Raw genomic sequence first — 19,298 nt, 5'->3', positions numbered from 1 at the left:
AATAATCCAAAATATTTACCTACTGAGCCAGAGACTCACAAAAGACCTCTCCTTCATATTCTGTTCTCAGTTTGTCATGGTAAAAAGACTCGCTTTATTGCTGATTTAATGCAATCGTTTACATAGATAGTATACACTTATGTCATTTTGATCACATGAAATATTAAAGTGATCTTGTTGGATCAAATTAAGACGACTACAATCATATGCCTGACATAAAGTCTAATATATATATATATATATTTTGTCAACACACAGCTCATACATTATAGTTATACGTACAACCAGAAGCAGTGGAAGGAAGACAGTTAATGTACTTCTAATAAATGCAGTTTTACAAAAAGGAATGGTTCATATAATTAAGCTCAGCGCTAGTATTATGTTGTTATAAATCATTTAAAAGGCACATTCATATCATGGCCTCAAAGGTACTATCCAGTCAGAAAAACGTCTGGAATTCAAGTGAGCAAATGGAAACTTGGGATGAAACGAGGGAAGATAAAGCAGTCAAAAAGTGTTTCACCAGCTCTCTGTAAGTCTTCTCCAACTTCCTTTTTAGGAAAGACATCAGCTGCTCCACACCCAGACATAAAACAACATCTTAATCTGTCATTAGCAAAACGACATTACTGGATCACAAGACGTGAATAAACAAGACTTCATCCTTTTGTTTATGTAACAGGCAACAGTTCATCATCATCACTGCTATAATAAAAAGGATGACTGGATGTTACCTTTTAGGGCATGTATGCAGATACCATTGAAACGGATTATTTGACGTATATATAAAAACAAACATTTCTAAAATAATCTAAGTTGTAACACAGAGTTTGTTTTGGCTCAGCCTAAACTCTGGCTCATGGAAATGTCACGGTAGACAAAATCGAAAAGGTTTCCTCTGTTTCATTCTTACGGCCATCATTTGGCACTGTGCGTAAATGGGGTAAACAAATCAGCAACCCTGTGATCTAGTAACATAATCTGAAGCAACTAAATACGTGCACATACATCATAGCATGCAAGTAGGCTTTTGTTTAAACACCTGACAAGACATGTAAAATGTTAGTTGGTTATATGTTTTCTACGTGACTTTACTCGTCCTTTTTTTATCATTTAACTCTACTTCTGAGGTGCTTTTAATAAGTTACATTCAGCATAAGTAAAATAATTCCTCCATTCTGTAGCTATTTAGAAAATAAAATAGATATCTCTGTTTGTTGCAGGGTAACTGTGCGTTGAGGATCGGGCATTCTCATTAATACCTGTAGAGAAAAAAACAAAAGAAAAAAAGAGTTTAATTAAATACCAGTTTAAAAAGTGAAAATATGGACTGGTGTGTGATAATAGAAGCAGAAAAAGGCAGGAGCACCTACCGGTAATAATTAGGTTTGAAAGGGCCATTCTTGTTGAGGCCCATGTATTTGGCCTGCTCGTCAGTCAGCTCTGTCAGGTGGGCATCAAAGTTGGGTAGGTGCAAACTGGCCACATACTCGTCTGTGGGAAAGAGACAAAATGTGTGTGATGTGATCTTTTTAGTGAAGCCACAGGGTGGCGACAATGAGCAGCCTTTCAGAGAAGCAGTAAAAACGAATTTGACTTCACAACTATAGTGATCCACACTTGCATACTCCTTATCATTTCTATACCAAAGTAGCACAGTTTCAGTTTAAACAAGGCTGATTCTTACCCATTTTCTTTGGAAGGAGATACACATCCTGTTTGTAACGTCCTTCTGGAGCATTAAACAACTCAATCAGTGCCAGGGCCTACAAAAAAACAGAGCACACAGTGTTTACATGACTCACAATCTGGGGAACTATGTGCCTGCAGGTAGTTTAGTAAGAAGGGACACTGTTATTTACTCGCCCAAGAAGTTACTGACACTGGCTCTAAAGGAAGAGTAGAAATTACTAACCTGAGTTGTTGCAGTGATAGACAACACAAATGTCGGCACTGTGGAGCAGCTCAGATTTAAGAGGCGACCCTGGGAAAATAAAATAATACATGATGTCTGACAAAACTGTTTAGTGCTGAACAAACTCCTGTTTAAACCTAGTTATGAGTGATACAAACACAAATTGTGAAGACTATTAAGGAAAGCTACCTCTGCCAGCATGACGACCCTCTTTCCATCAGGCCAGATGATGTGGTCGACCTGAGAGCGAACCCTCTCCCAGGTCAGCTCGGGGCTGCGCAGGCTTGCCTGAGGACAAAAGACGTAAACACCATTGTGCGAACATTTCCATGTGGCTATGTTAGCATGTAAACAAAGAATAGTGGAACTCCTTGAATTAGAAACATCTTCAATGAATTCACAAAAATTGAGAAGTACAGCCAGGTCCATAAGTATTCATACAATCACACAGTTTTTCTAGTTTTACCTCTATGCACCTCTACACTCTGCATCACAGCAGATCTTAAAACTAAAAAAAGAGAGAATCAAGATGTGAACAAGATTTAATTTAAGAGATTTAACAAAAGTATTACACTAACTGTTTAGGAAATTGCAGCCATTTTTATACACAGTCGCCCATTTTTAGAGGATCAAAAGGACTTGGAGTACAAGCAATTTTGTGGTCATGTGAGGACTTTTCCCTTTTTATTCCCCAATAAATTAAAACAAGATCATTTCAAGTGTTGAACTTCTATTGGTTAACTTTTCATGCTCTTGACTTGAGGTCGTTGCAGAAGGTGAAAGCTGAAAAACTTAAACAAATGTATCAGAGAAAGAGCAAATATTTCAGCAGTCACCAAATCAACAGTCTCAATGAATGCACTGACCACCTCAGTGACAGCAAAAGGCCTGAAAGATTACAGAAAACAACTAACCAAGTGAAAATCACTCTCAAGGAGGTAGCTGTGTTATTGTCAAAATCTACAATCAAGAAACACCTTTATGAATGTAAATACAGTGTTCACAACCAGGTGGAAACCACTGGTGACACTCGAGAATGAGGAAGACCAGATTAGACTGCGCAGTTCTGGAAAAAACATCTTTGGGTGTATGAAACCTAGATGAACTCGTACCGGAATGATGGGAAAAGAAAAGTCTGAAGAAGGAGAGAAAAAGTTCATGATTTCAAAACCATACTAACCTTCGAACATGGTGAACAGGGTTATGGGATGCATGGCTGCCTGCCAGTGGAACTGGGTCACTAATGTTTGTTGTTGTTGTGATTGATAGAAGTCGCAGGATTAATTGTATACAGGGATATACTTTCTGCTCAGATTCAGCCAAATGTTGCAAAACTGATTGAGCAAATTCTTTGATGTCCCAAAGAATGCTGCAAAAACTACCAAAGAGTTTCTCAATTTAAAGAAATGGGAAATTCTTCAATGGCCAAGTCACTCACCAGCAGAGCCAGTTTTGTGTTCAGTTACTGAATACAAAACCTAAGAGAGACCCACAAACAAGCAGCAACTTGAATGAGGCCTAGCAGAGCATGTCAAATGAGAAACACACACATTTGGTGATGTTAATATGTTCACTTCAGGCTGTCATTGACTCCAAAGATTTAAAAAATCATTCTATTTACATTTTTTCAGTGTGTCAGATTATTTTTGAGCTTCTGAAAATGTTGAAGTTTTTATACATTTCCTGTGTGATAGTGAACAGAGGTGAAACTACAAAAACTGTGTCATAGTCCAAAAACTCGCAATCTTTACTGCATGTTTTGGATCAAAGGCGCACACAGAGATGTTACTTATGGATGTTTAAATTGAGATATTAAAGTCACAGGAAATTCAATGAGGAAAAACAAATTAAGTCACTTTTGATCATTTTCAAATTTCATTTTTGACTGAAAATTGAACAACACAGAGAACAGGATGTTTTTTTGTTTACAGGCTCCTTTCTGTGTTTTACTTGTCATTTAGTGCCTAAATTTTCACACATGTTAACCTTTCATTTTCACTTATTTAAGCTCCCCTACTGTTTATTCTAAGTAACCGTGCTTAAGAAGCTTTTTAAATCCATTGGGTATTTGTGGGGTTATTTGTTTGAAGTTTACCACATCGATCTCAGTATTGGAGTGTCCCATATTGCAGACGATGCAGCCATTCTTCATTCGGTCAAGCTGTTCTCTGGTGACGACATTCTTGTTGCCTGCATTTGAAGAAAAACACACGTAAGGTGTTGTTAACAGAGTCACCGAAGAGACAATAAGCCAACGAAAATCTAATTTAAACTTGTGCTGCTGCTATAGCGGTGGAGTTACAGCTGTATCTGTTAGGGGTGGGGCGGGGAATCGATACTGTGTAGTATCGTGATATTTTGTTTGCTAATAATGTATCGATACAGGGACAGCAGAAATCGATATTTTGTTACAAAAAAGGTTTTTGTGCTCTGACTTCAGAGCATGTTGATCCTTTTTCTGAGCAAGAATCCTGACATTCCTTCACTGTCCAAATGTGTTTAACTTTTTTTTTTGGCAGCAATAAACATGACAGTTTACTTATTTTAATTTAAGACATGTTTTATTTTAATTAAGTTTAAAACTTTTTTATTTAATGTAAAATTATATTTTGTTTTAATTTACTTTCAAATTCTTCAGTTGCTGAAGGGGCTGCATAGTTTTCATAAATTTCATAGTTCAGAATAGCTATAATTGTACCAGATGGTTGCGTTCAGTTAAGTTGGACTAGACTGTAATACAAACCGTTCAGTTTGTCAACAATAAAACTGAAATGAGAGAAAGACTGAGTGTGAGACTTTGATATTAGAGAAAATGAATATTGATAAAGTTTACCTTTATGTACAGAATCTGAATATCGCAAAATATTTTAAAAAATTGCAATAATATCGTATCGTGCGTTAAGTATTGTGATAATCGTATTGTGGGATGTATGGTGATTCCCACCTCTAATATCTGTACTGGTGTTCATATTGCTGTCAACACACAAAACCAAAGAGCATCTGTGCATTTTGATTTAAAAAAAATCTGGTTTTCACCCAAAGGCCTTAACTGTAATATTTAAAAAGACACATGCTGAAAATGTTGTGATTATCAAAGCAGAAGTAATGGATGTCACAGCAGGGGGTACAGTACCAGTGCAAGTTATCACCACGTCCATCTGCCGAATGACCTCGCTCAGCTTGACCACTCGGAAACCGTCCATGCTGTGTGGACACGCATATTATAGAAGACCAGATTAGCAAAGAAAGAAAGAAAAAACCCACTGATAATATTCACTTGTTTGTAGCTTGCAATGCACTGGTGAGCAATGCTAAATAGTGAGAGTCGGTGAGTCACCATGCTTGCAGGGCACAGATGGGGTCAATCTCTGTGATGCACACAATGGCTCCGAGAGCTTTGAGAGCAGTGCAGCAGCCTTTCCCCACCTAAAGAGCACAAGACAGTGCACTAAAAAGATCTGCTGGACTTGTTAAAGTCATTCCATCTAAAGGTAAAAACAAAATTTAATAAAAGAATGATTCACCTCTCCATACCCACACACAACCACTTGTTTGCCTCCAAACATAATATCTGTAGTTCTCTTCAAGCTGGCAAAGACAACCAAAGCGACACATCATTGTGACCATATTGCTCCAAATACAACAAAACTTCATAACAGCAACTTTCTTGGTGATTAATTTTCCTCACCCATCGAGGATAGATTCACGGCAGCAGTAAAGGTTGTCAAATTTCTGCTTGGTAACCGAGTCGTTCACGTTCATGGCGGGCACACACAGCTTGCCAGCCTTAGACAGCTGGTACAGTCTGAAAGGACACATGGGGAAAACATGTTCAGGCATATATGCTGGCCGTGAATCTTTCCACACAAACGTGGATGCAATTCTGTGCCACCTTACACTTGGCAGAATATCTGGCTAATGAAGTCCACTGAGAGCTTTGCATATACCGTAGAGTTGCTGTGCCCAGCGTTTGAGCTTTGCCATGCTTTTCAAATATTCTTCCACCATCTAAGCACAGCTGATCAGTAAAACTAACAGAAATGTATGCATTCTCCTGTCATTTTAAACCATTTGCTACACAAAAACCAACATTATGCTTGAGCGTGTAAAACTCCAATAAGCAAAACTAAACAGAAAATAATTTTAAAGCAGTGCTGGTGATTTTTATTTGTCCTTACCTATGACCAAAAAATTAGTCTGTGCATAAAAAACCTGAATATGATTTATATAATGGCTTTTGATACAGTTTCTGCTGACAACGCCATTCATTCAAAGTCATTCATCATGAAATGTATTCACTGAGAGCTTAAATTGCTTCTAGTGCATCTCTATCTCCAAAAAAAAAAAAAAATTAAGGAAATACCAATAAAAAAAAAGAAAAGGGATTAAAAGCAGCTTAGTTTTAAAAAAAGTAAAACGTCAGAGGGCATGTGTTACGTTCCCCTGAGGGGTCTAGGCGGTGAGGGGGAAGTAACAAAAAATGTCCGGGTCAGAAAAAGGAGACAAGGCATAAGGGTTAAATTAAAGAGTTTTATTAAAGTTTCTATTAAAATTAACTAAAAGAGACCGACAAGCCGCTATCACCATTTAAAGAAATAAACAAAACTCTAATGTCAGTCAATAAAGCACAAAGTAAGTCAAAAAGAGAGCAGCTCACTAGCTGTAACCACACTAATGGCACTCTGGCCCAGAGCTCACCTTTCCCTGGGCTTAAATCTCTTTAATTACTGACGAGAGTCAGCTGTGTAAAAGGGAAAGGTGGCAAGTAAGGCAGGAGAGATGGTCGGACACACCCACACAGACAACATCAGGAGGCGGCCCTGCTAGGGCCGTAGCAGCATGACTATGTTGGATAGTTTCTAGATTTATTTTAAACTCTGAAGTAGAGTCGTGTTCAAGACATAGATACCAAACACACTCCACTAAAAGTCAAATCCATGTGTGAAAAGCACAAAATATTTGTATTTGTTGGCTGCTACGTGCTGAACAGTACATCCCAGTTATGTTCAGGTAATTAGAGCCTGTAACTGCCACTGTAGTGCTAATATAAACAAACTATAGTTAGTTTGTTTATATCGTTTGATCATTTTAAAAATGTTTTACACAACTGATATAAAATTCTAATTAGAATTTTTAAAAAATATCCATTAATGATAATTTAAGTTCTAACCAGTGCACTTGTCACAGCACAATGTATTACATTAGTTTGACTTTTATATTTTGTTGTCAGTATATACAGTACTGAATCTGCAAAGAGCTGATGAGTATTAAATGGCTTAAAAACACTGCGACAAGCTTAATTATTTATAATTCATAATAAGCTGCCATAAGCACATGTCTATGCAGTAAAGCAGCGGTCCCCAACCCCCGGGCCTCGAACCGGTACCGGTCCGTGAGTCGTTTGGTACCGGGCCGCGAGAGTTGAGGCTCAGGTGTGAAATGTATAGTTTTCAGGGTTTTTATCGGTTTTCAGCGTTACTTTGTTATCGTTTTTATCGTTTACTCGGTTTTCCTGGGTCTTTTCACGTGTGTTATGAATAAATTTTCTTTTTTTCGGTACGGTACTAGTTTTATTCTGTTGTATTTATCCGCGACAAGGCCGGTCCATGAAAATATTGTCGGGCATAAACCAGTCCGTGGCGCAAAAAAGGTTGGAGACCGCTGCTGTAAAGAACATACAGCCTGGGTCTTACTGACATATTTTATAATGAAACCAATGTAAACCAAAAAGAATTACCAGACAGAAATTGCATAATTTGCAATACAAAAAGGCACGTGCTGCAGATAAAATTTAAACTCCACTAAAGCTCTAGATTTGCGACCTCATCTGACCTGTGAACACCAGTGACACTCTCCTCCACAATGCCCCTGGCTTTTTTGAAGACGCTGGGATACTTCTTGTAAACCCAGTGGGTTAAGTCTCCACCATCATCCAGGATCTATGAGGGGAAAAAAGTCAACATGGAAGATGTGCACACAGAAAACAGCGAGAGACTAAGACAGGCATTACATTCATCACATGACTATCCAGGTAATACCATATTGGCCTGCCAGCCTTCAGTGTTGACACAGCGATCAATACACCACCAGAAGTCGTCCTCTGATTCACCTTTCCATGCAAACACAGGTACCCCTGCAGGAAACAAAGCACACATAATTACAGGCAAAGACAGCATGAGCCACAGCTCCATTAGTGCACATTACACAGTGGAAGGAGAGGTGCAAAGTGCTCTTAAGTTTTAAGCTTTCTTTGGGTTCATCTAACCTTATGAGCAATAAAGCAAAGAAAAATACTTTACTTTATTTTAGATAGTACATAGTTATTTGGAATTACATATTTTTTGTTCCACCCTATTGTTAATAGGCCTCTTCTTGCTTCTTTATTATACTCACCCGTCTCTGCAAGAGCAGCAGCCACCTCATTTTGAGTGGAGTAAATGTTACAAGCAGTCCAGCGACACTGGGCCCCAAGTGCTACCAGAGTTTCAATCAGGACCTGAGAAGGACCAATCAAATATGAAGATAAAGAAAAAAGTAACAGAGATAAGAAGAGAAAAAGATGTCACATTAAAGGGACCGCTGATGAGTAGGATGAGCGGACGTACCGCTGTCTGAGCAGTGATATGGGTACAGCCTACTATCTTCGCCCCAGCTAGTGGCTTCTCCCCCTGGGCTCTCTTCCTCAAGGAGATCAGGGCAGACATGTCTGTGGACGAACAGATCAAGCAGCAGTTAATGGTACCTGAGAGGACACAAAGGCCAGGTTTTGTTTTGGGCGAGATAAGAAGGAAAGACCTTTTCGAATTCAAAAACAAACGATACCTAGAAGGCGGATGTGCAGTGCGTGGCTGTAAAATGGGTACTAACTGAACAACAACGTTAGCAACGGCTGTTGCAACCCAGGTTTTAAGGCTGAACAACACTTGCCAGGCGCTTACGCCTACTTATCTCTCACATGGATAATGTAAAGAGGCAGAAAGACAGACAAGAACAGAGAAACAGCAAAAGAAACCACACCATTACGTTTTGAATTGTGAAGAAAAGATCAAATGAAATATCATCATGTTCCAAATAACAACAGCTTTGGGTCATAAACCACAGACACCAGGTGATCTATATTTTAAAATAAATAAAAGATGACGAACAATGAAGGAATACATATAGTGTGTAACAGTGTAGTTACATAACTACCCTGTTACACACAGTGTTGGGGAGTAACGGAATACATGTACCGCCGTTACGTATTTAAAATACAAAATATGAGTAACTGTATTCCGTTACAGTTACCGTTTAAAAAGGTGGTATTTAGAATACAGTTACTTTGTTGAAATAAATGGATTACACGGCGGTACTTCCCTGTTTCATATTGTCGCGGGTCAGGACTGTTTGGGTTTTGTTTGACAGCTACGTTCTGTAGTTCCAGGTGGCAGCGTTACGGTTGCCATGGTTACAGGGTGACGCTCTCTCTGCGTGTTTCCTGGGTGAGAGAGCGCCTTTTGTTGTTGTTGTGCTAAGCTAATAGGCAGAATGCTACAGGTATAGCTCTAAAGAATGTAGCATCATAGGCAGTGTAGTCCGTGCTGCAGGGAGAATGGACTGTGATACCCGTTATGTGTCTGTGAGCGAGGAGGGAGAAAAAGGAAAAGTACGAGCTGTCATCGAGCAAAAACGGGAGCTGGAAGCATGTAAATATAATAATAACCACTGCAGCCAAGAAGAGAGCCTGACGAGCCCAGTTGTAAGTAAGCTATTAAGACTCGACTGTACACCGTGTTCGTGTTTTCCTCTGAAACAATAAGTTCTGTTGGAGCAGCCTTTCAACGCCTCTCTCTGTCTCTGCTAGCAAAGTTGACCCAGACAACAAAGTAAAGCTAGTTTTCGGCTACGAGCCCGACGTATTAGCCAGAGGTCCCTTTACTACGGTTCGGAGCCGCGGACCTTCAGTAACAGTAATAAATCACAGCAATAGTACATTCATGTAGTTGTAAACAGCATGATAATATATTAAGTAATCCAAAGTATTCAGAATACGTTACTCTCATTGAGTAACGGAATACGTTACAGAATACATTTTGGGGCATGTATTCTGTATTCTGTAATGGAATACATTTTAAAAGTAACCTTCCCAACACTGGTTACACACCTGCATCACGATAAAATCAATATGTGGCCATCTTTTAAAATTTAAACTCCATCGTCCTGTTTGAAAAAAGGATTTCATAAGAAAACTTTAACCTGTTTTGATCAAAGTACAGACAATCATAGGTAAAAATCCTTTCATCTTTGAAATGTCCACAATGCGCCAGTGAGGTCTGATACATACATACCTTGTTCTGCAATTTCAATTTCTCGGCGCCCAAATTCAGCTTGTTTGATGTTCTTCACGCAGAAGTCGCTGCTGCCGTGGGTGTTGACCTGGGCTTTGTCCCGGGGAGAAGTTTCATCATCGGAGCTGTCAGTGTAGGATGCAGCTTACAAATAGAGAGCACAAAAGGTCACTTTTGTGGTAAAGCACACAAAAGAGCCAGTTGTGAAATTTATGCTTTCAATGCATTGTGTAAAAGCTGGAGCTACAGTGAGTATTTTTGTGATGTATACGAATAACTTTTCCAGGTGGACATGCAAACATAACTCAATCAAAGAACTGTTAAGTGAACTTCAAAAAACATACAAAAAATGTTTTGTTTTGTTTTATGTATGACTGAAGTAATTGCTCAGTTTTCAGCAATGAAAGTGAAAGTACCTGAGCTGTAGCTGTCTGTGGAGGACTGCGAGATGGACCGTGACAGCGAGCGGCGCCCTGCCTTGGTCGGATACTTGCTGAATTCCTGTTTGTCCTCTGCATTCGCAAACTGGATCTGCAGAGAGCCAAGGAAAATGTCACACAGTGTAAACGTCAAAAAACAAAACAATCCAGATATTTAGCAATTTGACGTCAATGGGACAAGTGGAGGTCAATAGGACAAGGTATCATTATCATCACATGTTAAAAGTGATGACACTATACCATACACCGTACCATCACACTTCATTAGTTTATGTTTGCATTCATTGTCCTGTTTCTGCTATTATCCTTTCTAAAGATAAATCAGCTTTTTACAGGAAATCACAGGTGGATCAAGAACAAGGGTGCTGATGCTTATTTTTAGATGGTCCCTTGTGATTTATGTTTTGTTCAAATGCATGCGCTTCAGTTATTGTTGGCTGTGATTCATCATGTCAATCCAAGCCTTCAAAGGGCCCAAGATGAAAGATCTGGAAAAAGATAAATTGGATCACCAAACAGCTAGTGGGGCTATTTTCTAGCCAGGCCTTTGATAAAAGTCTAAACTGTTGAATCTCTAAACCAAAGCACTGGAGAACTGATTTTAACTGGTCACAGAACGGTAAATAGACTGTATGAAAGACACAGTTTAGGTCAACATCACAGGCATCTCAGTTACTCAGTGCTTTATGGAAACAGAAGGTTCAGAAATTTTTCTGGTACCTTTTTGTTTTGTTTAATTTTGGCAGAAAAACAACTACTGCAAGTTTAGCAAGCTCGGTAAGTATGACCATTATCTTCCATGGAAGGACCAACAGAAGCAATGTTACCTAAACATTACTATGTACTATCACTGTCTGCCTTTCCAATAATTTCGACCCGTGTCTTTGTGTAAAGTCTGCGACCTCATCCGTGATATTGTGCCACGTGTCTTTCTCACAACACTGTTTAATATCACAACATTGTAAAATGTCATAAAAGCATGCCTTGAAGGCTTGAAGCATTTTCCAAAATACTTTTTTCCATGAAAAATGTTACAAAAAAATGGTTCACTTGACCAAAGTTCATGACACCTATTCAAAGGTCTTATTTCTTGAGCTTTTTAATTCTTCATGGTCTTCACGGTCATGCAGTCGAGGAGTGAGGATTTCAGAAGGATAGATCTTTACACAACTCTACCATAAACATTCACTATGAGTCAGTGATAGATTGTGGCAATGCACAGAATTCCCTCTGTCTCCTATTTAAATCTTCATATCATGTGTTTGGACTGCAAACTCAAGTGCAGACTGACAGAGTTGACACAACACACAGATGAAGAATCCGGGAAGACATGTATCCCAGATTAACAAGAGTGAGTCGGATCACACTCGAGGATGTGTGTGTACACTGCACATACATGAACCTGTAGCTATGTCCTTCAGGTAGAGTGCACTGTTAACAATTATGAAGAGTAATAACGCAACAATGAAACAAAATCAAATTAACAGATTTTCTTTATACATACAAATTTAGTTCTGATGGAACGTTTTACGGGTGGATGCAACAGCTACACATGACTTCACATCAACAAAATCCCCCAAAAAGCTGAGGCTGATTGAATGGGCTAACACCAGCATAATGCACAATCACTAGGGAAAACACCCCAACATAACCATAACTTTAATTCTCTGCTTTTATCCTAATTACAATGATCTTCATTAACTTAAAATGTGTGGTCAAAATGCCTAAAACATCACTAACCTTATTTACTCAGCATTTTAACCCACAACGCCTCTTTCCATGAGCAGTTCACCTGGGCTTCAGAAACCTACCGTGTCGGTATAAAGAAACTCAAGAAGCCTGTGAGACAGGCTAAGCTCAGGAGAGCTCTGCATGTCTCTGTTTTCACAACTGTGAGTGTGCTCCATCTCATATGTTCGCAAAATATGTCAACATGAGTACTTTTATGTTTACTTTGCATCACTTTGCAGCCTTGAGGATTCAACAGACATTTCACACAGTCTCTTGAGCTTTACTACATTGTTCTTTCTCAATATTCACACCAAAATCAAGAGGCTAATCTAATTAATGATGAATTACTCAGCGTTGGTGAAGACAGCATTATGTTTCAACTACGCCTACACGGGGGACCTGTGTGAATAACCTTGGTGTTTACTAGGAAAAATTGCGCTACTCCCTGCAGGTAAACTGAAATTTATGTTTCAAGGGAAAAAAAGTTTCTGTTAACTGCAGGAAGAAGACAAAAACCTGTGACTGCCAAAAAATACCAAGGCTCCTGTGTGTTTGAGCTATCTAGTATCTAGAAGTTCTCAGTGATACATTAGCAGCAACTCACCCTTTCTCTCCCATGCCCATGCCCATGCTTGTGTGCCATTGTTTCTTCCGTTTTCCAGCCTATCTGCCTGTTGCTGTGTGTCCTCTGTGCAGTAGTACTAGGTGTCCCTGATGCTATTATCCCAGAACACTCCCAGGCAGAGCCAGGGGGAGGTTCCCACCTATTATCATGATTTCTAATGGCCAACCTGGAGAGAGAATGAGAGAGAGAGAAAGACCTAAAGAGAAAGGGAGGGTTTATTCCAACCAAGCTTCTCTTTCTCTTCAGTCTCTCCAGTTATGCCCTTGGCAACTTGACGCTAAAATCTGCAGGTTGTATGTTATGCTGAGTTTTTAATTGCTGAGGCAGCACATGCAAAAAGATTCAGGTATATATGTAGATATATATGTGTACTGTTTCAAAATCACATGCACACAAAGTAATAAACAAATTTGCCTCAGCTATTATTTTACACCTATGCTCCTGATTTGCACAACTAAAGAAAACAGAGATTGACAGAAGGAATTAAACTCTGTTTCCATTAGCCTTCTGCTGCATCAATACGTGTCCCATGCAGTCCCTACAGCTAAAAATACCCTTTCTCTCCTAGATAGCAGGCCAGGTCAAAGACTTAAGCTGTGGAGTGTGACTTTCAGTCAGTGTTGTAAGGGCTCAATGTAGGCCTGACATAAGGCGACGCTAGCTACTTAGTCAGACACAGCTAGTGCTCTAAATCACTGCCCTGCGGAAAAGGCATACAGCCTTATCCACATCACATGATCTTTGTATACAGACTACTCACAGTGATTAAAACAGGTTCAAAGACATGTGGCCTGCAATATTTATATAAGTAAAAATGGTGCAGAGACGCACTCAAAGGAGTGAAGTCCAGTTGCAGTTTTCACATCAGGGTACTTCCTTTGGTGTGCAAAGGCAGCTGTTTAGATCAACACATGCATGAACGATTACAGTGTTGTGAAAAAAATACAACTCTACTAATCCTTTCTCCATGACTATCCGACCTTTACATAAGTAAAGAGCATAAGTCCTAAAGCAGTTCACAATCCTAATCTTACTGTCAAGTTGTTTTTCCCCTGGATTATCTTACTGCACTGTTTATTAAGAAATCTAAACTCCTGATAACAAATACTGTAATTAAACTGTACCTGTACTGTACTTAGTGAATGCCAAGGGCAAAACCTAGAACATAGAAAATGGTAAAACTACCGAATGTGCTTTATTTTTAACCTCATGATAACTTTTTCTTCACTGGAAATGACTGTAAATGTGCCAGGTACATTTTATCTTTACATTTTTTCAAAGCACACTCATGTCTGTGTCTTTAGAGATTAATGTGAATGCCGATTCTGGCAGCAGGGCAACCCAAATCATCCCTGCTTGAGCCCCTGCTTCACCTTTAACTTTACCCATTTTCTTTGCTGTGCTGTTTTACCACACTACATTTTCCAGTCTTCGTTACCACTTACCAGGAGGGCAAAAGTTATGTTTGACCTTCATGAATCTCTTCCATAATGTTGGCAGACACGCAGGATGAGAGAGTGAAGCTAAGGTATCATCACATTTCAGATCCTACAAAGCAGCCCACAGGAATCAGATAAATATGATGATGCACGAACAGATTCACGGTGAGCAAGTCCCATTCCCAGGGGGCGTATTACATAACCATTAGATGGATTCGGAGAGAGAGGAGGCAGAGGATTGGTGTTCTCTGACTCATCTGCCCTCACGCTAACTCACTCGTTTTTAATTTGTAGCATTGACTTTGTTTACTCACGTCACCTTTCAATGTAGTAGTTCTGCTGAGTTCTTTTCAATATGTCATTTATTGTGATTTCAATCAGTTTGACACTTTTTCCAGTCATTTACAGTAGTTTCTTTAATCATTCTTCTTCTTTTTTTAAGCAAACAGACTGCTCAGTTTGACACCGGGCTCTCACATTTATTCATAACACAGTGCTTTGTTTTCATAAGCGCAGTTCACATTCCTACAATCCAATATGTTCTCATCAGGCACCCTGAGGCGGCTCACAGTCCACACATTATTGCATTCTGTGAGCTAGCAGCTTGAAGTCTACGATGCTGAGAAAACAGGTGTTTTTATTATTCAGTTATTTGTCAATTATTATAAACACACTTTGGTTAAACTTACTCAATTCACAAATCCAGCCACAAAGACAAGATGACAGGAATAACAAACATACCTAGTGCAATTTTTCCACACTGCGTAATGATACATTGCTTGTAGCTTACTTATGAGTGAGTTTAAGGGCGAGAAAAACCTACTGTTCCTTTAACAAGGTAAGTCGGATGTTTCAGTCTGAACACTGTTTTTTGATGAGCCTTACAGAATTCTAATAAGTGGATCTTTAAGGCATCATACAAAAAAAGTAAGCTCAACCCTGATTACATAATAAGACAGAACTCGAGACCACTTGTGCATTTGTGTTTTTGAGGTGGCATGAAGTAAGTTTACTCCTGAGTGCTGAAATACTCTTTGTTAAAACACATATGAGCCGATATTTTCATTTCATGCACCTGTTATGCACAAATATCTAATCAGCCAATCACATGGCAGCAAGTTAGTGAATTTAGGCAAATACATGTGGCTAATAATAGATGCTAAAGTTCAAAACAATTCACATCGGTGATGTGGGGAGATTTCTTAGCACACTTTGAACACATCGTCTAAATGTCACAGACTGCCTGAGTAATGCTGCTGCTGCTGATGTCCGTCCCATTTATAATACGGTGTAATCATCTTCTAATGGGTTCATCCATCAGTACAACACACCATTTCACAAAGCTCAAATCATCTCAAACTGGCTTCATGAGCATTACAGTGAGTTCAGTGCACTCAAATGGGCTCCACAGTCACCAAACCTCAATCCAATAGAGCTCCTTGGGAATGTGGAACGGGGGAGATTCACATTATGGGTGTGCATTCAACAAATCTGCAGTAACTGTGTGATGCTATACATGATAAATATGCACCTTGCTGAATCTATGCCACAAAGACTTAAGATAGGTCTGAAGGCAAAGGGGCATCCAACCTGGTAGTAGCAAGGTATATCTAAATCTAATCAGGCATAAGATTAGGACCACTGACAGGTGAAGTAAATAACACTGATTATCTCTTCATCATGGCACCTGTTAGTGGGTGGAATATATCAGGGAGCTATTGAACATTTTGTCCTCAAAGTTTAGAAGCAGAAAAAAAATGGAGAAGTGTAAGGATTTAAGCGAGTTTGACAAGGAACATTATGAAGGGTAAACAACCGTTTCAGAGCATCTCCAAAACTGCAGCTGTTGTGGGGTGTTCCCTGTCTGCAGTGTTCAGTATCCATCAAAACAGGTCCAAGGAAAGAAAAGTGGCAAAGCAGCGACAAGGTCATTGGAGGCCGAGGCTCAATGAGGCATCTGGGGGGTGAAGGCTGGCCTGTGTGTCCAATCCAACAGATGAACTACTGTAGCTCAAACTGATGAAAATCTTTCTGGCAGGAAGGTGTCAGAATACACAGAGCACTGCAGGTTGTTGTTTATAGGGCTGCATAGCTGCAGACCAGTCAGGGTGTCCATGCTGAGCCCCTGTACCCCCAAATGCACCAACAATGGGCACATGAGCATCAGATGAATAATTTTCTATGTGGTATAATTTTCTTTCATACCACATGGATGGCAGGGTGCACTTATCTGGGGAACGCCTGGCACCAGGATGCACTAGGGGAGGAGAGCAAACCAGCCCTACGCTGGCAATGTTCTGCTGGGAAACCTTGGGTCCTGCCATCCACATGGATGTTACCTTGAGATATACCACCGAAGCATTGTTGCAGATAATGTACACCCTTTCATGGAAACAGTATTCCCTGATGGCCTCTTTCAGCAGGATAATGCACCCTGCCACAAATAGTTTGAGGAGCACAACGATTTTGACATCTTGACTTGGCCTCCAAATTCCTCAGATCTCAATCCAATTGAGCATCTGTGGAATGTGCTGGACAAACAAGGCTGATCCATGGAGGCCCCAACTCACATCTTACAGGACTTAAAGGATCTGCTGCTAATATCTTAGTGCCAGAGATCACAGCACACCTTCCAGGGGTCTAGTGGAGTCCATGTCTCAGTGGATCAGCAGCAAAAGGGGGACCAATACATTATTTGGCAAGTGGTCCTAATGTTATGACTGATAAGTGTATATGCGAGTATTTAAAAGTGCAAAGCAGCTAACATTAGGTCATAACACAGATGTGTGAATCATAAAAATAGGTGTAGAACACAGGCAAAGTCACCCCCAAAGAACCACGGGTATCAGAAGTCAGAGGTCACCTTGAGGAACTGAAATACATCTGATATTACTAACACAGTTGCCAGACATTATAACTAAAAAGTTCCAGAGGGCTTAATCACCACTCTGTGACACAGTCTCATATGGAAAAACTTCCCTGGCAGAAAAGTCTGCAGAGATTTGAGCAGGTTTGTTCTGAGAAACAGACAAAGAAGCCTCTAATCAGGAGGTCCATGATTATCCACTAGCCGGTACCAGATGCTGTGAAGAGCCACCTCATGTGGGTTTTTGCTGTTTTGTCAGATTATATAACACTCAAGAAACTCAACATTCACAGGTTCTTCTCACAGGTGCACCCTGTGCTGCTTTTGCATGTTCATGATGCTTTTCCTCCAACTAACACTGATGATGTCCTCATTACCTGCACATGAGAACTAATTAAAGACAGATATAGAGCTCACTACACATTAATGTGATAAAAGTTTAGGTTCAGTTCCCATGTTATTACACATTTGCAAATCTCAAGGTTCTGTAACTGTAACTACAGTTTATGGTGGATTTATTTTTTCCCCCACAACACAAGGGTACACCTGATTAAATACCCCCCTACTCAACTGGGGGACCCCACAGACTCAGTTGCGTTAGCCCTCACACAGTAGTTCTGCACTTTGCTGAGATCTTAAATCAGAGGTTTAAGAGCTCAGCTTGGCTTTTAGTTGTTTCCTGCCTGCTGGCATAATGTTGACATTGTGCTTTAAACAGACAGGAAGGCAACTTGAAGACAGATTTTAACAATCATCTTGTCTTTAAAATTATATGTTCTTACCCCAGTAATAACACAGCAGAAGGTATTATTAGAGTAACACTACATATGAGACAGTTAGCAAAGCTTTCCTTAATAGCTGGCTTCTAAGATACATGAATATGGGTACTTTAAATGTTTAAGATTATTTTTGCACTTCCCACCTCACATTGGGATGGAGTGTCCATCATTCAAGAATGCATTAAAGCTCCAACAAAATTCCCAATGACAACTTTGGAGCAGACATTCACACTGCGCCTTATTAACAATTAATACATCAACACAGCACATTACATTGCCTACACTTGGACTTCACTGCAGCACAATGCGTACCAACGTGAAATCCCCTCCTTACTGTGTCTGTGCCCAATGGCAGTGACTGCTGGGAGCATCACGTTTCTTACCTTCTTGACGGATTTCAGTGTGGGGACTGCGGTGAACGCTGCGGAAGTCATTTCTCCAACGTTCATATTCACATCACTGCTGTTTTTGCTGACAGTCAACACGGAATATTTTTCCGCAACGTTTTCGGTCTCCTTGACATATTTCGTGCCCTGTTTAACCTCCGTCTTGCTGTCCACAACTGTGTCTGTCATTGCATCCGAGTGATATCGATACTGTTACTGGAGAGGAGAGGGGGGAACAAAAGCCGGTTCTGGATTGAGTTGAAACTAATACCCTTAGCTTCGCCTTCTTGCTCTCTTGGCTAAAGCTTCGTGGCTTAAAAATGACCGAACCGACGCTGAAGCACTACACCACGGAGCAAAGCTAACAAAGTAGCCCACTTCACTAGATATGACGCTTTTTTTCTCCCTTATCTACTTTCTAAAAGACTCGCACGGCCACTTGCTTCGGTCCTGCAGGTCTGCTGTCATCCACAGACGGCAACATCTCCCAAGGTGAGGGAGGGAGGGGGCGTTTTGTTGAGGCTGTCAGACAAACCAGTGGGCAGTGTGTAGGCGGTGATAAGCCAGTTAGCTCCAGTGGACAGGAAAGTGACTGCTGAATGTAACGGCCCAGGCCTCGCTACCCATAAGAAAATAAATTACATAATTTATTCGTCATTTGTGAGGCTTAAATGTCAGATGTTCAGCACTGCAGTTTTTTCTTTTGCTCTGTTTTTTATGCTTAGTGCTACACTTGACTGTTAATCAGCGTTGCGCTCTTAACACAAGCCCCGCCCACCTTTTAATGATT

At 40.0% G+C, this 19,298-nt stretch overlaps 1 protein-coding gene across 3 annotated transcripts; it reads right to left on the bottom strand.

Moving 5' to 3' along the window:
- Positions 1 to 70: 70 nt before the first annotated feature.
- On the bottom strand, positions 71 to 19,081 carry ahcyl1 (adenosylhomocysteinase-like 1). Of its 3 annotated transcripts, none has more exons than XM_085145245.1 (17): positions 18,506 to 19,078; positions 10,659 to 10,773; positions 10,243 to 10,386; positions 8,521 to 8,621; positions 8,309 to 8,411; positions 7,954 to 8,048; positions 7,748 to 7,854; positions 5,604 to 5,720; positions 5,440 to 5,503; positions 5,253 to 5,341; positions 5,049 to 5,119; positions 4,011 to 4,105; positions 2,105 to 2,203; positions 1,916 to 1,984; positions 1,688 to 1,766; positions 1,374 to 1,494; positions 71 to 1,262 (listed from the first exon to the last, which is right to left on the bottom strand). In XM_085145245.1, exons 1-17 carry the CDS (start codon positions 18,695 to 18,697, stop codon positions 1,256 to 1,258), a joined length of 1,668 nt encoding a protein of 555 aa, XP_085001371.1. In that variant the 5' UTR covers positions 18,698 to 19,078; the 3' UTR covers positions 71 to 1,255. The 3 variants fall into 3 exon arrangements, with proteins under 3 accessions (XP_085001371.1, XP_085001373.1, XP_085001372.1); XM_085145247.1 differs by lacking the exon at positions 18,506 to 19,078 and adding an exon at positions 13,018 to 18,496; XM_085145246.1 differs by lacking the exon at positions 71 to 1,262 and having other exon boundaries at positions 1,370 to 1,494; positions 18,506 to 19,081.
- Between the last annotated feature and the right edge of the window lie 217 nt (positions 19,082 to 19,298).

Source organism: Neolamprologus multifasciatus, chromosome 20 (assembly GCF_963576455.1).
Source record: "Neolamprologus multifasciatus chromosome 20, fNeoMul1.2, whole genome shotgun sequence".
Taxonomy (NCBI): Eukaryota; Metazoa; Chordata; class Actinopteri; order Cichliformes; family Cichlidae; genus Neolamprologus; species Neolamprologus multifasciatus.
Note: the sequence above shows the minus strand (reverse complement) of the source record. Positions and strands in the feature narration are given on the sequence as shown.

Coding starts and splice junctions, on each gene's coding strand:
- ahcyl1 (XM_085145245.1), bottom strand. CDS start 18,697: ATGACAGACACAGTTGTGGACAGCAAGACGGAGGTTAAACAGGGCACG. Junction 8,622..10,242: donor AATTGAAATTGCAGAACAAG/GTATGTATGTAT, acceptor GTTCGTCCACAG/ACATGTCTGCCCTGATCTCC. Junction 5,504..5,603: donor CGTGAATCTATCCTCGATGG/GTGAGGAAAATT, acceptor TGTCTTTGCCAG/CTTGAAGAGAACTACAGATA.